This window comes from Hydra vulgaris, chromosome 09 (assembly GCF_038396675.1).
Source record: "Hydra vulgaris chromosome 09, alternate assembly HydraT2T_AEP".
Classification (NCBI taxonomy): domain Eukaryota; kingdom Metazoa; phylum Cnidaria; class Hydrozoa; order Anthoathecata; family Hydridae; genus Hydra; species Hydra vulgaris.
The window spans coordinates 5,610,502-5,632,231 of record NC_088928.1 but is presented as its reverse complement, the minus strand read 5'-3'; the positions used below and the strand labels follow the sequence as shown (position 1 = coordinate 5,632,231).

At 26.8% G+C, this 21,730-nt stretch overlaps 1 protein-coding gene across 2 annotated transcripts in view; it reads right to left on the bottom strand.

The window, feature by feature from the left end:
* Window positions 1–21,367, bottom strand: part of LOC101234329 (kinetochore-associated protein 1) — a 120,560-nt gene extending 99,193 nt beyond the window's left edge. Inside the window, exons 1-4 of one of the 2 annotated variants that reach the window (XM_065804590.1) lie at window positions 21,185–21,367; window positions 19,571–19,729; window positions 12,030–12,150; window positions 4,983–5,043 (exon numbers count right to left, since the gene is read on the bottom strand). In XM_065804590.1, the coding sequence (XP_065660662.1) occupies window positions 4,983–5,043; window positions 12,030–12,150; window positions 19,571–19,705 (317 nt within the window). In that variant the 5' untranslated portion in view covers window positions 19,706–19,729; window positions 21,185–21,367. The remainder of the gene's footprint in view (window positions 1–4,982; window positions 5,044–12,029; window positions 12,151–19,570; window positions 19,730–21,184) is intronic. The other variant, XM_065804591.1, reaches the window with a different exon arrangement.
* Between the last annotated feature and the right edge of the window lie 363 nt (window positions 21,368–21,730).

Sequence of the window (21,730 nt, the reverse complement as noted above, 5' to 3'; positions counted from 1 at the left end):
GATCATCATACATTCAATGGTACATAACAGTAAATTTATCTATAAACTAAATCAAAAGAACCAGCTAAGTTATTAGAGTTTAGTTACTCAATTAAATTTAACTAATATACTCAAGGACTAGCAAAAGTTAGCCATACAAATGTTTCTATTTATATCTTATGTTATTAACACATAATAAACTTTTACCTAAAAATTATTTTAACAAGAAATCTGGAATTGAATATGAAAAACACAATACCATTTTTTTTATATTTTCATTTTATTTAAAGCAATATCAAGATAAAGCATTTTCTTTAAATACGCAAGTTATTTTTATTTTATTTTTTTAGAATTTGAAATTGAAAAAAAAAAAAAAAATTGGAAAAATTTAAAAGAACTTTAATGTTCAATAATTATAAATTTAATTGCAATGATGTCTGTAATACCCAGTAGCATAGTGAGGAGCATTCCTGAAAGTAAAAATATCAGATTTAGTACATAGTGAGGAAAAAAGCATTATTTAAATCGCAAACATTCTAAATAGTTAATTATTTTTCGTTTCTTGAAAATAGTTTTAAAAGTAGAAACATTCTATTGCAAACATTAAACCAGTGATAATTGCAAAACATCAAACCAAAAATTAAATTATAAAAAACTCATATTAAAAAAAATAAATTATTTTACTTCTGTTCATTTTTTTCCAAAAAAATTGCACAAACATGATCAATGTTTTATGTTCTAATTTATTATTTTATTAATTAGAAAAATTCAACTCATTTACTTCACTTTATTTTTAACGTGTTTTATGTTAATAATGTTATAAACTCTACAAAACAGCAATAAAACAGCGTCACGGAGTTTTTTAAGATTAACACAAGCTCATTATATTGTCAAAACAATTTTAGATTAACACAAGTTCTTTATATTGTCAAAACAATTTTGCAGTAATATTTTATTGTTGTTTTACAACAACAATTTAATTTTGGTCATCCGCCAACTTTTTGAGTTGCCTATCTCTATTTTTTCAAAAATTTTTGCATTATTCAGAGTTCTCGCATATTCTAGTCATTTTTCCTAATAGGGCTAAGTGTAGACTAGAAATAATTTGCATAAATAAAAAGTAATATTGAAAACTATTGATAACATTTACTTTTCTACTTTCAAATAAAGCACATACCGATATATAGGGCATTAGTTTTTTCACTTAAATTGAGCGCTTATTTAATCAAAATAATAGGCACTTTTTTTACAACAACGAAGTACTGACAAATATAATAAAACAATATAGGGGAAGTGGTGCATAACCGCATATGGAAACACAACCTTTTTTTAACATTTCCCTTTGAATAATGTTATCAAATATAGCAAAAACAATACCACACGTAGGTAAAACAGTTTCCTTCATTTCCCATCTGTCAAAAAAAGTGCCCGTTCCGTTTCTGAGAAGTTATACATAATAATGTTTATTTTGATAAAAGTATTATATTTACATATTTTTCCCAATCTTCTTTTTGAGGAATAAGCAATAATTGATTTTAGTGTTAAAGATATGTGTTATCAGCATTATTTCATCAAGTGAAAACCATTTTGATATCAACATAACCTAATAAGCAAGCTATGAAACTGTATTCTTTCTAAATATTGCCCTCTGGGGCAAAACTGCATAGATGCACAGGAGGCACAACCACATACTTTTAATATTTATCAAAGTTAGCTAATTGCAAATAATGATAATTACAATTGTCACACTTGAATGCGTTCATGTAAAAACTTTAAAAGAAATAATTTGTTTTGAGATGATATTTCTTATATTCCATAAATCTTGTTTTTAAATGGGGGTGAACTTTTTTGAGATATAGTATAAATGTTTGATATTTTCTTGGTTTTTGCATAAAAACTCCACTAAATTGAGTATGGGGATACAGGGTTGAAAAATTGTCATACCCCTAATATATATATATATATATATATATATATATATATATATATATATATATATATATATATATATATATATATATATATATATATATATATATATATATATATTTATATATATATATATATATATATATATATATAAATTATGTATATATATATATAAATTAAAATATTCTGATTTGTGACAACTGTAAAGAAAAAGTACCACAAAAAGTGTACCCTTAACGATTTTTGTAAGGGTGCGGTTGTGCCTAACAATAGGGGCAAAACTGTTTTTTCCACTAACTGTTAAAACAAACACATTTCAATTTTACTTTCATATAATATTAATCCAAACGCTATGGGGGGCGGTTATGCCCCCACTTCCCCTATAAATACTTTAAAACCCTTTGCTTTTAATGTGTTATAATTATAAGGATCTTATTTGTTACAGAAACCTGAAAACTATTGGTACTTTGAAAGTAATTCAATATGTAATTCAATTTAATCTTAAACTGTGTTAAAAATCATTCAAACTATATACATCTGTGTATATATATATATATATATATATATACCTATGTATATATATATATATATATATATATATATATATATATATATATATATATATATATATATATATATATATATATATATATATTTTTTTTTTTTTTTTTTCTTTTAAACATCTTCGCTTCCAACAAGGCTGCAAGCAGCCACTAATTAAAGTTGGAAGTTACTGTAAGAGAAAAGATGAAGATTGTAAATATATATATATATTTACGATTTAAATATATATATATATATATATATATATATATATATATTTATATATTTATATATTTATATATAGATAGATATATATATATAAATATATATATATATATATATATATAAATATATATATATATATATATATATATATATAGAGAGAGAGAGAGAGAGAGAGAGAGAGAGAGAGAGAGAGAGAGAGGTATATATATAGAGGTATATATATATATATATATATACAGATATTATATATATATACATATATATAAATATTATATAAATATATATATATTATATATATTATATAGATATATATATATATATATATATATATATATATATATATATATATATATATATATATATATAAACAAATATAAAAAGTATTCTACACAATAGAGTGCTCAATGTTCTTAAAAGAACAGAGCAATTATATTAGTAGTAGAAAATCACTTAACAAAAATTTTTTCCATTTAACACTGTGTTTCATCAACAAAGATTCATCAGAAATGGATGATCAAATTAATAAAACTTCAATTTATACCAAAATTAAATTACAGGAAGTTGCAAATGTCTTAACTACTGTAAATTTTCACACATTTGTGGAATTTGCTGACACTATTATAAAAAGAATTCTTTAGAAATGATTACTTATGCTATTTTTTTAAAATGTTTTTTTAAAAAGGGTAGTTAATGTAAATATTATTTGAACTCATTTATTTTTATAGTTTTTTAGGAGAAACTTATTTTCGTGCCTACATTTAGAAATTAATTCCGATCTTTTGTTTAATAAGCATTCTTGATTTGCATGTGTAATTATTTCAAATTTTTCTTGTAGGCATAGTATGCATTTTTTGGAAATATTGTTATATGCAGGCGCTGTTTTAAGGATAGACCAATTCAGTATAAAATCATCAATATTTTTTTCTTTTAATTCCATATATATTTTGACAGCATGGTGTCTTTTAAATACTTTTTATTCTTGAAAAAATTTTGAACTAAAATTTGACCCTGAAAAAAAGAATACAAAAAAACGAAATAGAACTAGAAATGTAATTTGGTTCAACCCCCCATATAGCAAAAATGTTTCTACTAACATAGGAAAAGTGTTTTTAAAATTGGTTGATAAGCATTTCCCGCGATCTAATAAACTACATAAAATTTTTAATCGAAATACAATTAAAGTTAGCTACAGTTGCACAAAAAATATGGAAAGAATTATAAAAGGTCACAATAAGGCTTTGTTAAACAAAAAAGAAATCCTAAATGAAAAAACTACAGAAAATTGTAATTGTAAACTAAAAATCAATTGTCCAATGAGTGGAAGTTGTTTATCAAAAAATGTGGTATATAAATGTGTTGTTTCCTCTAAGAATGTACCTGATAAACAATATATTGGCATAACAGAGGGTGAATGGAAAAAACGTTTTGCCAATCATAAGCAATCTTTCAAGAATAAAAAGTATTTAAAAGACACCATGCTGTCAAAATATATATGGAATTAAAAGAAAAAAATATTGATGATTTTATACTGAATTGGTCTATCCTTAAAACAGCGCCTGCATATAACAATATTTCCAAAAAATGCATACTATGCCTACAAGAAAAATTTGAAATAATTACACATGCAAATCAAGAATGCTTATTAAACAAAAGATCGGAATTAATTTCTAAATGTAGGCACGAAAATAAGTTTCTCCTAAAAAACTATAAAAATAAATGAGTTCAAATAATATTTACATTAACTACCCTTTTTAAAAAAACATTTTAAAAAAATAGCATAAGTAATCATTTCTAAAGAATTCTTTTTATAATAGTGTCAGCAAATTCCACAAATGTGTGAAAATTTACAGTAGTTAAGACATTTGCAACTTCCTGTAATTTAATTTTGGTATAAATTGAAGTTTTATTAATTTGATCATCCATTTCTGATGAATCTTTGTTGATGAAACACAGTGTTAAATGGAAAAAAATTTTGTTAAGTGATTTTCTACTACTAATATATATATATTATATATATTATATATATAATATATATATATATATATATATATATATATATATATATATATATATATATATATATATATATATATATATATATATACATATATAAATTATGCTTGTGAATTCTACAAATAGAGTCCTAAATGTTCTTAAAGAACAGAGCAATAATAAATTAAATTAGTAAAAACACTTATTTAATTTTTGTCTTTAAAAACTTGTTTCTCCATCAATAGGTTCATCAGGAAGGTTTTTCCTGATGAACCTATAGACCAGTAATAGATTAGTACCAGATTTAACATTACCTGTCTGCAAAAACTAAAAAGTCTCCGCCGTCTGCCCAACCAAATGCATCAATTAATGAATCTAATAATAATACAAAAATAAATATATATAAATGTAAAAATTATGTTTATAATAACAATATTAAAAAAGAAAATTAAATGTTGTCAAATATTTTTCCATATGTGCAAAAACTGTATCAAATTTATTATAGGTAATTGTTGCGTATTAACAATCTAAGTCCAATTATAGTTTAATCTGCAGAATGCAAATATGGTAGAAATAGAAAATATAGCAAAATTAACAAATATGGCAGAATTAGCAGCCATTTGATCACTGACTCATGACTACAGATATGATTCATTTTTTTGGCTCTTATATTTTTCAATCTTTTTTGGAGAAAAAAAAGGCAGGGCTTCATTGGTTTTTTTTTTTTTTTTTGTTTTTTTTTTAAACATCTTCGCTTCCAACAAGGCTGCAACCAGCCACTAATTAAACTTGGAAGTTACTGAAAGAGAAAAGATAGAGATTGTAGAGCAAGATAACAATTGACGGATGACTTAAAAGATTGCAAATTATATGAATCAGGAAAAGCAAGATGGAAGAAGCGAACTCCAAAGAGCTGATGTTCGAGGAAAAAAACTAGACGAATAAGAGTTTTTGTAGCACTTAGGAACAGTCACAGAAAAATGATGACACTTAATTGAATGATGAGTAACACGAGAATGAATTTTAGTAGATGGCACAAGAGACGCTAGCTCTTTAGAGCAGTGCCCATTATAGTATTTGTAGAAAGAGAAAGAGAAGCAACATTACGACGATGTGATAATGGTTGGAGGTTGGCTGCAAGAGCAGGTCCAACTATGTTTACAATACGTTTTTGCACCTTGTCTAAACGAGAAAGGGCATCATTAGAAGATCCGCCCCAGATATGGCAACAATATTCCATACAAGGCCAGATTTGAGATTTATACAGATAGAGAATAGAATCCGAATTTATCTAATGCACAATAAAACCTGTCAGTTATTACTGTTAGCAAATCAGCTGTAGAACGAGAAGTTCGAAATCCATATTGATGGTCAGAAAGTAAGTTATTAGATTCAAGATGAGAAATTAAGAGTTAGTTAATTTAAGATTCAAAAACCTTGCTTATGATAGGAAGAAGACTTATGGGACGGTAGTTAGACGAATCAGATCGCTCTCCAGAATTTTTGAAGATAGGGATAACAGATGCTGCTTTCCAGCAGGCTGGAAAGCAAGACTCTGATAAGCACTTGTTGAATAGTTTTGAGAGTATAGACGACAGCTCCGGAGAACACTTCTGCAAGACAATAACAGGTATGTTGTCCGGGCCACAAGCTGTACAAGAGTCTAGGCAGGAAATCACTTTAGATACAGATGCTGAAGTGATATGAATGTCAAGCAGTGGATCAACCTGTTTGTTGGCAATATCAGGTAGAACGCAACTAGTGAAATCAAGAGATGATATTGATGAAAAGTTTTTAGCAAACAATTCGGCTTTGTCTTCAGGTGAGGTGACAAAGTCTGAACCATACAAGAGAGGTGGAATTATAGATTTGCCCTTATTATTGATATTATTAAAGATTCTCCAGAAGTCACGAGAGCCTAATTTTTGAGATGAGATACGAGATTTCATGACCTGAGAATAGCGGGTTTCGGCGTTAGACAAAACTTTTTTACAATTATTTCTAGCAGTAATAAACAGACGTCTGTTTTCTGGAGAATTGTTTTGCTGATAAATATGGAAGTAACGGTTTTGATTGGCAATCGCAGCAGCACAAACTGAGGAAAACCATGGAGGAGAGTGAGGCTTGACCTGGAATCTTCAAGAGGGAATAAAAGATTCCATGCCAGCCTGAATCCACGAAGTTATGTAAGAAGCACATTTGTCGACAGGAAGACGAAAGATTTCTACCCAAGGGCCATCACGAAGAAAATCACAGAAAGAATCCCAGTCAGCTTTACTGTAGTTGTAAGAGGTTCAATAATAGGGGGATTCAGGTGATGAAGAAGAATGAGATATTATTTTAAGAGAGATCAAACTGTGATCAGAAGCACCTAAGGGTGAATGTGGAGAAACTGAGCACTGACTAGGATCAGAAACAAGACATAAGTTAAGTAGAAAAGGTAAATGATTCGGGTTGTCTGGAAAGCGAGTTGGAAAGTTGACTATTTGAGTTAGGGATTGAGAAAGGCAAAAGTTGTGGGCTTTAATGCCTGCAGAGTCACTGACACTAGAGCCAAGCCATTCAGAGTGGTGAGCATTAAAGTCACCAACAACAACTATATTAGCTGATGGATAAAGAGAGAGGGCTTGGTCAATATGATCAGAAATAACATCAAAAAGAGTGCAGTCTTGAGATGAAGGAGAGCGATATAGAACAAAGAGAAAGGCAATAGAGTGAAGTGGTGCTAAACGAAAGCGCATGAAAGAATAGTCTGTGGATTCAAATCTAGTTTCACGACAAATGGGTGAATTCTTACGAATGTAAATGCCGAGGCCATGCATGTGACTATTGGAGTCTTCACGAAATAAAGGAAGATAACCATCAACACTAAGATCACAAGATGAGACAGCCGAACTCAAATTAGTCTCACAAAGAGCAAGTAGGTCTGGTGAACTTTGCAAGAGATAAGACAACAGAAAAAAAGTTACTTCGAAGACCATGAACAGAAAAAAAGTTACTTCGAAGACCATGAATATTAGTGAATGATAGGTTTAGAGAACTTGGTGATGATGATGGTTTTTTGTGTTTTATAGTTTTTGGTACTTTATTCATTTTTAAATTAGATTGAAGAACTTGACTCAAAGCATAGATAGTACTCAGAACACTGTTTAATAGCCCAAGCAATTGCCTCATTACTACTAATAAACCCTAAGCCGTAACAAAGGGCTCTAAATGTGGCCTCCGCAATGCACACCAAAAGTACAAACAGGGACACCATCCATGCGCAACATGGCACTGTTAATACTTTGATATTTTTTAGCTGTTGATGAAATCAGCCTCTCTGAGAGCTACCACAGAGTTCGGGAAACCTGACTACCAGCCGGCCTCAGAACCATAAAACTGAGTTTTAGAGCTGTACCCTCATTAGGAGATAATAGAATGAGTTGCCTAGTCATAAAAACAGAGACACAAGCAAAACCCATGCATTGAGTCAAGAAGATCCAGCATTCAACATCCTAAACTGGAAACAATGTAATAAAATTCATCTGCGCCAGCCTAATAGATGAATAAGGGGTGCGAGGCTGGTCAACAGATAGAATCTGTTTACCCCTTAAGTCTTTGCCTAGGAGGCCTTCTACAAGACAGTAGCCGGGTGCATTTAACATCTGCCCAAGATGAGTATTTTTATCGAGACACCATCTCTAGCCTTTACTCAACCAAGAGCCCCAAGGCAGGGGGTGTTTTAAATCAGAGTTGGCATCTCCTAGCCTTTGCCTAAAAAGGCGTATCCTACAAGGCAGCAGGACATGACAGGACAGGTTTTCTGGGGAAATATTTAAAATTCATTGTTCAAGCTACTATATTTAACTTTAATGCCAATATCTTCAATCATATTTTGTTACTGGAAATAAAGAAGTGTTGGCCTTCAAGGATGACTTCAACAAAGCGGTTAGAAATAAACAATTTCATACCCTTAAAAACTTTCCCAGGTACACCATATAAAACAAGCTTATGGAAAAGACCAGCATGCCAAACTTTGTCGAAAACCTTAGATATGTCATAAGCATTAGCCCTAGCCCCTTCACCTCCATCTAATGCACAATAAAATCTTTCAGTCACAGCAGTTCGCAAGTCAGCCATAGAGCAAGAGGATCAAAAACCCTATTGATTGTCTGACAGTAAGTTAAAATATAATATATAGTAAGTTAAAAAGTAGTATAAAAATAGAGTGATCTAACACAGTAACTAAGACACCTCCAACTATATAAAAGACAAAAAATTTCTATAGTCATGATAGATATTAAACAGTAGTGATGACAGAAAAGTATACTTCTTCTAGCCTACAAGGACTCTACAAGTGAATCCTACATGGCAGCAAGAAATGAAACAGGTTGTATGTGTATGTATATATATATATATATAAATAAATATATATATATGTGTGTGTGTATATATATATATATATATATATATATATATATATATATATATATATATATATATATATATATATATATATATATATATATATATATATATATATATATATATATTTATATATATGACAAATATAACAAAAATGTAAGACTAAATTACTACACGAAATACCAATGCTCAAAGAAATAAACTTAATAGATAAAATGATAAATTTTTTGAAATGCTTGAAAAATTTTTGAAAATTTTTGAAGCATTTGCGATTTCAACCAATTGAAGTCAGGTATTAAATTGGCATGGTATTATATACTAATATATTTACATTATCAAAATTAAAATGGTAATTTCCTTATAGGACAAGTATAGCTCCAATTATAATGAGTGTAACGGGTGATGCGGAAGTTATCGGACTATGTAAAAACGTCAATAACTTATTTATAAATAAAAAAACAAACTACTATTATATTTTTTTTAAATAAAGCATTTATCTTTTAATAAAAATATATTTTTTTTATATGAAAAAACATCGCCATCTGCAATTGATCTCAATTTTGCTCTGACGCCTTTCATATGCGACTGTAAAAAGTTTAAATCAATTTCTTGTAGTTTTAGTTTAATGCGATCAATCAAAACTTGCTCTGTTGAAGCTTGCCAATCTCCCTTGTAAACCTTCTGTGCTAAATGTCCCCAGAAATTTTCAATTGGTCGTGCTTGAGGCACATTTGGGGGATTGGATTCTTTATCAACGTAATAGACATATTGGTCCATCCAATTTAGAGAATCTTTAGAATAATGAGAACTTGCTAAATCTGGCCAAAATAAATAGTGTAAGTCTCCATGATACTTGTGAATAAATGGAAGAAGTCGTTTTTCTAAACATTCATTAATATAGATTGATGAATTGATCGCTACAGCTTTGGAAGTGCGAAACAATGGCCCGGACATACTACGGTCAGATATGGCTATCTACATTAATAATTTTTTTGGAAATTTCTCTTTTTCTATAAAACGAACACTTTCTGGGCATGTCTTTTTGTTGTTTGTGTAGTATCCAGAATTTCCAGGCAAGTTGTCCCCTGCAAAACAAAAGTATTTTTTCGTCATCGATGAATAGAAGCGATTTTGTGTTACAGAGTTGGTTAACTAGTTTCCTGCTTCTTTTCTTTGCCTTTATTTGTTATTCTATAATATATTTTGGAGTCTTTTCACATTTTCTATATTTAATATTTATTTTTTTTAACTGACGACCAATTGTCGATTGATTTACACCGAATTTAATACCTAATTTTCTCTGACTGACCCCTTTTCGATTGTTGACAAGTCTCCTTAATTCAGCTTTCTTTTCTCTAGTCCAGGATGTCGGACGACCAGGGTGCTTTCTATCAGAAAATGATTGAACAGTTTTAAGTCTTTTTAGGTTATCATATATTGTACTTCTAGCAAATCCTTCCTTTTCAAAATGATTTACGATTTTTTTTTTATATTAGGTTTTTTACAAAAAACATTTTTAGTCGCTTTCGAAAAAGATTCTCGTTCAGCTGCACTTAACCTCATTTTCAATAATTGTGCTTCAAATAATAAAGTTTATATTTTATAGAACGTTTATGCCTACGCATAAAACCACAAAAACTAATTATTATGCTCAAATAATGAAATTAGGATTTGTCCGATAACTTCCGCATCACCCGTTAACACAGCAGTTAGGAAGTAAAACATGGCAAATAAATTTTCTCATAAAGTATACCGATGTTTATAACTAACTTATAGCATATTTAATTAAAATTGGTGTTTATAAATGCATTTGTGCATATAATGACCATATGCTAAAAATATACTGGAATAGAAAAAAAATTATTTCAAAATTTATGCCAAAAAAAAAAGCAAAAAAACTAAAAAAAAAAACCAAAAAATGTATGTTTTATTGACACAAAAAAATGCAAGAGGAAAAAAACAACTTTTTTCGACTCTACTTATGAACATAGAACAACTCTATGAACAACTTATCTTATGAACAACTCTACTTATGAACATAGATCAGCCATATTTTAATATTCTTATGAGTTCATAAAATTCAGTTTTTAGAGTGAGCTCAGAACTAGTTTAATGAAACTAGTTTTGCTGTTATAATAAAATAAGAATAACATTAAACATAACAAAAACAAGTTTTTAAGGGTTTTAAATGCGTCCTACTGTAAAACTTTGAGTTTCATTGATTACCCCCAATTGATCATATACCTTTCAAAATCTCCCACTAGGTTAGTTAACTTTCAAACCTTACTCCTTCCAAACCCTCCTCCTCCTTTCCCAATGATTCTAACACCTTTTCTCCTTGATTTTTAAATCATCTCTGAACTCGTAAGTTTATCATTAGCTACTAGTGCACTTTTACTGAAATCTCTGACAAACAAAACTTTTATAGCTCAAATTATTTCTCAATTCTCTTCTACAGTTAAACAACATCTGTCATAGAAGAAATCTAAAACAAACAAAAAAATTAAAATCTAAACAACATTCATGTCATAGTAAACACTTATTAAAGTGTTCACTAAAACTCTTTGTTCCAATAAGATAGATAGGACAGTTGGCACACAAACTATGTGAGAGTAAGAGGTAATCTTGAGTAAAAGTGCTGCAAAAAATACATTTGTTTACCCAGTTTGTGTTATAATTTTCAAAATTAATTAACTGGTGTAAACAAGTTATGTGAAACTTGTTTCCTAAGGTGATAACATCTTTATTTGGTCAGGGCTATTACACATTCTAGCATGCTGGTCTCCCTGCTGGTCTTTTCCATAAGCTCTTTTTGTGTGTTGTACCAAGAAAAATTTTAAAACTAATGAATATTTTTCCTTTAATTTCACAATAAAAAAAAATTATTTTCAAAGATAAATTTTAATATTATAATATTAAGCCATATTACTTAATAAAATTACTTAACAGCTTACCTGCAGTAAACGTACATAAGTGTTCAGAACAAGATTCATCAAATATTATTATGTTTACATCAATAACCAAAGCCATTCTTTCCAAACATGACGAAGATAAAAGAAATGGTTTAGTGTCACACTAAGTAAAAATTTAGAGAAAAACTTTAAAAAATACATAATTTAAAAAGAGAGGTTCCGAGTTCAATCCCTACCACGTCCCTGGAAGTACCGTGCTCAACTTGTTTCTCCGCACAGCAGTCTTGTTTGCCAAGGTTTGTGTTTTGGAGTTATAGAGTTGAGAGAGGGTTATAACCACAATTAAGTAGCCTCCTTGTCTGTAGTGGCCTTCTGGGCCTTGGGGAGGTGAATTAACAATATATATATATATATATATATATATATATATATATATATATATATATATATATATATATATATATATATATATATATATAAATATATATATATATATAAATATATATATATATCTATATATATATCTATATATATATATATTTTTTTTTTTAAATAATTCACCTCCCTAAAGCCGAGAAGGCTACTACAGATGAGGAGGCTACTTGTGGTTATCACCCTCTCTCAACTCTATAACTCTGAAACACGAACCTTGACGAACAAGGCTGCTGCGCGGAGAAATAAAATGAGCGCGGTACTACCATGGACGTGGTGGGAATCGAACTCGGAACCTCTCGCTTATGAAGCGAGCGCTCTACCACTACACCACTACCGCATTTATATATATATATATATATATATATATATATATATATATATATATATATATATATATATATATATACCATTATATAAAAGTGTAGCTGTTGTCTGTCTGTCTATGGACATTTTTGTTTTCTGAGGTAAACTCAAAAATTAAGTTACATAAAAAAGAGTAAAAAATGAACTTTTTTATAATTAATGTGAAAGTGATCTTAGCAAAAAAAATAAAAAAATAATTTAATAAAGATTTTTGATCGCTTTATTGAAAAAAAAACCTTTTTAAATTTAAAAATCTATTGCAACTTATTTACTATGAAAAGAAAACTTTCAAAAAATAAATACAATTTTAGAGGAACGCTTTTTACTTCAATTTTTAAAAGAAAAAGGTATTAAGATAGAAGTTTACTTAAAATTCAGTAACTTTATTAATTTATTAGTAGTTTAGATATCTAAACAATAATCATATCGAAATAAAGAAAGCTATACTTGAATACATATAGATATCAATATTTAAAAAAGTTACTTTTAGGTATAACAACAGCACAACACAAAATAAAACTATTCTAAAAACAACATTATGGTAATAAAAGTACATTCAGCTTTTAAATTGAAGCTTATAAACATCATCTTAAGAATAAACAAGTTTGCCTGTAAACTAAGTCAGTTTAAACAATTTCTCTAAAAAATTTTAAGTAATGCATAAAGTTTAGTTTGTTTATTATTTAACTATTATCATAATGCAAGATAAAAATATTAAAATGCCATCAGTTGGAAAATTGGTATATTAATATAAAAAAAAGGCCAATTGTGCAAAAAGTGCAAAAATTCCAATTGTGCAAAAAGTGTCTAACTTAGCTGATGCTGATTGATCGGCACATGACTAATATATATATATATATATATATATATATATATATATATATATATATATATATATATATATATATATATATATACATATATATATATATATACATATATATACATATATATACATATTTATATACATATATATATATATATATATATATATATATATATATATATATACATATATATACATATTTATATACATATATATATATATATATATATATATATATATATATATATATATATATACATATATATACATATTTATATATATATATATATATATATATATATATATATATATATATATATATATACATATATATACATATTTATATACATATATATATATATATATATATATATATATATATATATATATATATATATATATATATATATATGTATATATATGTATATATATATATATATATATATATATGTATATATATATATTAAAAAAATATAAAATTGATAGGTGTTTTTAATAATTAATATTGCTCTGTTCTTAGAGTGCCTAATGTTCTTTAAGAACATTGAGCACTCTATTTGTAGAATACAGTGTACCAGAATAGAAACTTTAAATTCCGGCCGGATCCAGAATTGCTGTAACATTCTGGCCAGAACAATGTTGCTTTTTTGTTTTTATAATTTTATGTATTGAAGGTTTTAACCGGCATAAAATTTATATTTAAAATTTTACTTTATTTTTCATTTTTCATGTAGGTTAAATTAAAATATTTACTGTAACAGGCATCCTATATTTGCTAACCATTTAAAATTTAAGCAACATTTAAAATGAGACTATTCTCAGAGGCAGGTAACATACTTGACAAAAAAAAAACTAGTTTGTTGCCTTAAACTGGAGAGAAATTCTTTTTGCACCACAATATTCCTAAACTTCCAGAGAAACAAGTTGAGCGCGGTACTACCAGGGACATGGTGGCGATCAAACTTGGAACCTCTTGCTTATGAAGCGAATGCTTTACCACTACACCACTACCGCATCTTATTAAATTGCAATTGATTATTGCAAATAAAATTTCATTGTGTTCGTTATTAAATTTGTACTTTTTACCTAGGTTTACCTATATTTTTTCAATGATCTTATGATTTAATTTACACAGTCTGTGTCAAATATCTTTAAAAGTAAAGGTAAAAAATAAATTCTTTGTCTCAACGACTAAAACCCTCAGGGGCCCTCCTTTCCCATGTGCTTCTTTATAACATTGGGATCTTGTTTGTTTTATATCCAGGCAGCACAACGCAAAATTCTTTATCATCTTCTGGATCCTTATTTAAATCATTGTCACCTCATACTTGATGCGGTAGTGGTGTAGTGGTAAAGCGCTCGTTTCATAAGCAAGAGGTTACAAGTTCGATCCCCACCACGCCCCTGGTAGTACCGCGCTCAACTTGTTTCTCTGCGCAGCGGTCTTGTTCGTCAAGGTTCGTGTTTCGGAGTTATAGAGTTGAGAGAGGGTTATAACCACTATTAAGTAGCCTTCTCATTTGTAGTGGCCTTCTTGACTTTGAGAAGGTGAATTAACAAAAACAAAAAAAACAAAAACTTGTCCAAGATTTTTATTGGAATCATTGTCAACTCTTACTTGTCTTAGGTCTCCTACATGTCAACACATTTTGTCCACTTATACTGTTTGCTCCAAGATTATCCCTGTAATTATTCCAATCTTGCATTGAGAGTCACATCGGTTATCCGGGGGTTTAACCCATATTTTATCGCCAAGTTTAAACTTATTGGTTATCTTCAATATATGGATCATGTGCATTCTTCGATTTTGATTCTCAAACGAAGCTGAGAAATCCCAAGCTATTATATTTATATTACTGGCATCTTTTGGCATATCACTTCTTAGTCCAAGTATATACATAACGAGTTTAATGTGATAGTGGTGTAGTGGTAGAGCGCTCGCTTCATAAGCGAGAGGTTCCGAGTTCGATCCCCACCACGTCCCTGGTAGTACCGCGCTCAACTTGTTTCTCCGCGCAGCGGCCTTGTTCGTCAAGGTTCGTGTTTTGGAGTTATAGAGTTGAGAGAGGGTTATAACCACAATTAAGTAGCCTCCTTATCTGTAGTGGCCTTCTGGGCCTTGGGGAGGTGAAATAACAAAAAAACAAAAAAAACAAAAAAGTTGCAGATATTGATACTCCACCAAAAGCCACTATTCCATTCATACTTTTCAAGAAACAATAGCCAAGTGGTTTGAAGTCAACTACAAGCAACTCTATAAAAACTTCATTCCCATTTGGTGTAACAATTCGAGTTTGGCTAATGCCTTTGCTCTGTTGTTGTTGTCCATTTACAGGTACCACACTAACTACTTTTTTCATAATGTTTGGCGCACATTTTTTATAAATAATGCAGCAGGTACATTCTGAGTCGATCAACACATCCGGAAGAACGCCGTTAATTTCTTAGCCTGTAGTAGGTAACGCCATTACTGATTGTTTAGGGGGAGAACTGGCGCAAACATCTTCTCCCTCTAGACAAATTTTGGACACATTTTTGAGATGTGTCCTTTCTCTTGACAGAAGTAACACAAAACATTGCTTGTCTCCTGTCAACGAACTGACTTGTTTCGATTACTATTTCTTCGCATAAAAATTAAGTTTGATATAAAAATTAAGTTTGATATTCCCGCTATTTACAAATGTAATAAGTTAGAAAAACGAAAAAAAAATTTTCATAAAAGAAACATATTAAAAAAACTTTTATTTATCATCTTGCAATATCAAGAATACTTATTTAGAAAATTTCTCATAAAAAACAATAACAAAAGTAATAACAGAATTTTTGTAAAAAATTAAAAAACAAAACAAAAAATTATTAGCTAAAAAATAGTACACGTTAAATTTTTTTTTATATTAGCACCACTTTTAATAATTTAATTTTTTGTTTGTATTTATAATGATTGATTTTATTAAAAAAATGAAAATTCATTATTATAAACTTTAAACGACATCTTATAAAAAGTTTATTATTTTGAAATTAAAAAAAAACTTCTTTTATGGATATAACTCTATCATTAATTTTTTTGCTTAAATTTACACTTAAAGCAATTTAACTCTTGCAATATTTTCATTTATATTTATAACTTTTATTTTGCAAAAAATAGTTTAGAAAGATAATATTTTATAAGAGTTACATCAACTTTATATAATTAACAGATTGTGCAATATCAAAAAAGTGAAAACAGAAATTACCTTATAATTTAGAATTTTGAGTAAAAAAGTTATTTAAAATTTTTTTTTTAATTTAAAAAATTAGATTTTTTTTCTTGGTTTTTCTTCCTCCTTTTCTATTTAAAAAAAAAAAAAAAGTTCTTTGTAAACATGTTAAAACTTTTAACATATATATGTTATAACTTATTTACATATATACAGTGCTTTTTTTCTCCTAGAATGCACTGGAACATTGTTCTGGCACTTTATAATTTATTTATTGTAATTACTTGCTTTTTAAGTTTGAAATGCTTTAAGTGATTTAAAATGACCATAAAGGTTAGAGCAAAAGAAAAACAAATAAAAAATTGTTTAGAATAAAAAATTTGAAAAATAAAATAAAAAAAATAAAGTCAAAACAATTAAATAAACAAAAGAACTAAACGCAAAAATAAAAGAATAAAAATATTTGTGATAAATTCGAAGATAAAAAAACTTTAAGGTTTTAAAAGATACAAAAATAATGTTTTTTAAGTTTTATTAATTTATGTTGTATGGATTGTTTATACTAATGTGTATTTTTGTGTATTGTTTATAATGTTGTGTGTTTTTTTGTATTTTTTATATAGTCATGTATTTCTATGTTTAATTTATACTGTTGTGTAATTTTGTGCATCGTTTATATTGACGTTTACACTTGTATATTGTTTATGTCGACGTGTACTTTTTTTTGTGGTCTTGTTGCAAATTATTTTTATTGTTGCTTTCTATGTTGCTATTATTCAAGTTATTTCTTATTATTTGTCTTATTATAATATTTAAAAATATCCTTTTTTTTTTATTTTCTTCATTATTTTAATCATCCTTCTGATCGTCAAACGTTGTGTTATCTCATTCGTTCTTTATCTATCATGTCAGTTTATTTACTTTTGCCATATTTTGTGTTATTTGTCTTGCTTTTTTAAATATTTTTTTTATTTTGTTTAATTTTATTTTGGTTACTATATTACTTTTTTTTGCTTTATTTGTTTGTTTTTTTAAGGTGTCACTCCAAGATTAGTTTTTAACTATATGAGTGACACCGAACTTAATTTTGTGAAATTATAAATCACTTTGTAATTATTTCAATTTTATGGTTAAATAAATGGATAAAAAAAATATAAATATATATATATATATATATATATATATATATATATATATATATATATATATATATATATATATATATATATATATATATATATATATATATATATATATATATATTTTTACTTTATATTATACTTTTTATATATTACTTTTTTTTGCTTTATTTGTTTATTTTTTTAAGGTGTCACTCCAAGATTAGTTTTTAACTATATGAGTGACACCGAACTTAATTTTGTGAAATTATAAATCACTTTGTAATTATTTCAATTTTATGGTTAAATAAATGGATAAAAAAAATATAAATATATATATATATATATATATATATATATATATATATATATATATATATATATATATATATATATAAATAAATATATATATATATATATATATATTATATATATATATAAATAAATATATATATATATATAAATAAATAAATATATATATATATATAGATATATATATATATATATATATATATATATATATATATATATATATATATATATATACATATATATACCGTCTTTCACAGGAAGACGTGCAATCGCATGTCATTGTATGACCAGGCAGATCATATTTTGCTTTGACGATTAAACTGCGACTATTTCAAAAAACGTTTTAAAAACGCGCTGAATGTAAAATATTCTGAATTATACCTTAAGTGAAATAAATTACAAAACTACTTAGCATTTTTATATTAGCGAAACGCTTTTAAAGTAACAATTTACTGATAATGATTTTTTTTAAAGCATAATTGACAGTTGTATACAATTTTTTAAATTTATATTTTATAAATTTTTTAAGTATGCATTTTTATAATAAACTTTATTAAAAAATAAAAAAATTTTTTTTTTTTTATAAACAACGAAATTCTATGACAATGAAAGTCTCCTTAACGAATTTTAATATAAGAATAATTAAAGTTAATACATTTAAAAAGACAAACAAAATTTCATTGAAAAAAAAACACAAATGCTTTAGGAAGCTGTTACGATTAAATAAGTTTGATCTTAAATTTGATCTTCTAATGAATTTTTATAATAAGTATTAATAAACTGTTGTTTTTTTTACTTATATAATTATGTATTTTTTATGATAAATGTTAATCTTTTAAAAGATAATTAAATAAAAAAAGAACAAATGTTAAAACAAAGAATGAAATGGTTTTTTAATGCATAAACTAAATAAGTTTAGGTAAGTTTTTGTAGCTTGTAGTTTAAATTTTGTAATGTGTTAAAAAACGTGGTCAAAACAAAGTATTTTTTGCGTGGTCATATAATTGAGTGCGATCACACATCTCCTTGCGAAACAATGTATATATATATATATATATATATATATATATATATATATATATATTATATATATATATATATATATATATATATATATATATATATATATATATATATATATATTATACCCAGCCAATTATTATTAGAGGTTTAAAACAAGCTTTAAAAACATAAAAGAAGATTGAACTATAATGCTTAAAATAAAAACATTTGTAAAAGATTATTCCTATAAAAACTAAAATAATTGGCAAAAATATGAAATTTAATTTTTATTTAATAAATACAATCAAAAATTTTGATAAAATATAGTACTATATTCTTGTTTGAAATACAAGCAACTGTGTCCACTTGATAAAGACTTGATCCAGTTTCTTGTCGTGGACCAAATCTTGTAGTTTCTTCTCCACTGCCAAATCCACAAGTAACTTCTATATTTTGCCAGCTCATTGTGCTTATTTTTTTCTACTAGGCCTAAAAATAAAGAATTCAAATATAAATAATACTTCCATACAAAAATATATGTTGAGTGACTTGTGATAATATAATATTTTATATAATAATTTTAATTAAATATAACTTATTTATGATTACTTAACTTTTAAATTTTACCTTAGATTTTTTTGCTTTTTAAAATTATCTTTTCAACATGATCATTAGAAGATGAAATAAACTTTTTTGTTTTTTTTTGTTTTTAAGGTGTAAGATGAAAATTTTAATGGCTTAGATAACTCAATACTTTAGCATATTGAAAATTTTTTATTCAAGATTATTTATGTTTTTCTTTCTCTATGGTAGTAGAAGAACTTATTAAAAAGTCGATTTTACAATAGGATAGAAAAACATTGTATTCTCCTCTTTTTTTTTATTTGTTTGCAAATTTCTAGAAACAGATTTGATAAGTTTTTAAATTGTAGAGCGCTTTTGAGTGCTTGATAAACTATTTAATTCCAAAATGTATTTTTGAGAATAGTGTATTTCAGTCAGATTTGCAATATTTGTATTTAAATCATAAAAATGACTAATAACTTTTTGGAATTTTCCAAGTTTTTAGTTAATATAACTACAAAAACTCTGATAAAAGCATTTGCAATATATCTATATTTTTCTGAAAATGCATAAGGTAATTCACATTAAGTTACTTCATTGAAGTATTTTTTGCTAAGAAGTTTCATTTTTAACTCCAACTCAATATTAGTGGCTGGGATCAAAGACTAAATTATGTCTGTGTGAACAAACATGTGAAATTTAATTAATTCATAAGTAGTCTAGTTGAATTCTGTCTGTAAAATATGTTGGTGAAAACTTATATTACCATTATACTTCACATAATAAACTTTTGATAACTATCAATATCGATGGGCTCTTGTGAATAATAATGAGAATGACTAAATAAGCAATTTATAAATATTTTGGTTTTCTATTACAAATTTTTATATACTACTTAGTACACTTATTTCAAATTCATACATAAAAAGGTTTGCTAATTTTAGTTTTAATGGTAATTCCATTAGGATAAAAAAAATTTGATGTGGACCACATGTGTCATTAAATAATGTCTATAACACTTATACCATTTAGGTGATATAAATACCACATCTGCGATGGCCAACACCTATGCAATCCTATAATTTAAAATTTTTGTTGGGATGACTATACAATCAAATAGCTCATGATATTTTTTAATAACAAAATTTAGTAAACTTAATTTAAATGAGTACTAAATTTCTTTCTGCTTCTTTAGCTTTATAGATTTTACATTTTTTACTTTAGTTTAACACAATCAGTAGTAATAATTTTTTTAATTTATAAAAATTTATTGAAAATTTATTGAATTAAAAATTTATTGAAATTAAATAACTATAATATAAATTAATTAAACGCAAAAACAGTAATGAAAGAGTTTTATTAAAAGAAGTAAACTTTTACTTTTTTTAAATACAGAGACTTAAAAATCTACGACTGCTTCCTCTGATCTGTAAAAACTATATTTTCATAAACTTTTATGACTTATTTATAAAATTTACATTTTCTTGATTTAAGAATTTAGCATGAACAATTTGAAATATTTGTTCGCGCCTTTCAGCTCCCGAAATATCACATTTCAAGATTACCCGGGCAAACCCCGTTTTTTATCAATATAATAAATCTTTTATTAAATTATAAATTTATATTTACGAGTAATGCGTTTAGAAGGTCTTGTGTCTAGAAGATCATTCATTATATTATATATTAAACTTTGTTAAAAATTTTTATCCTTGGATTCAAAGTGTTATTTTTATTACTGTTAATTTTTTAATTTATTTATGTTATTGCCATCTTCATACCAATCAACCGGACCAGGTAGAAGACCAAGGTATTATCATCTGGCTAGAGCTGTCTTTAACTCCAAAAATATTGGCCTCTAGTAATGCTAAATTAGGGCAAGAGGGGCTTTAGTCCCCGGATCCCACAGTTTTTGGAGCTCTACTTTCT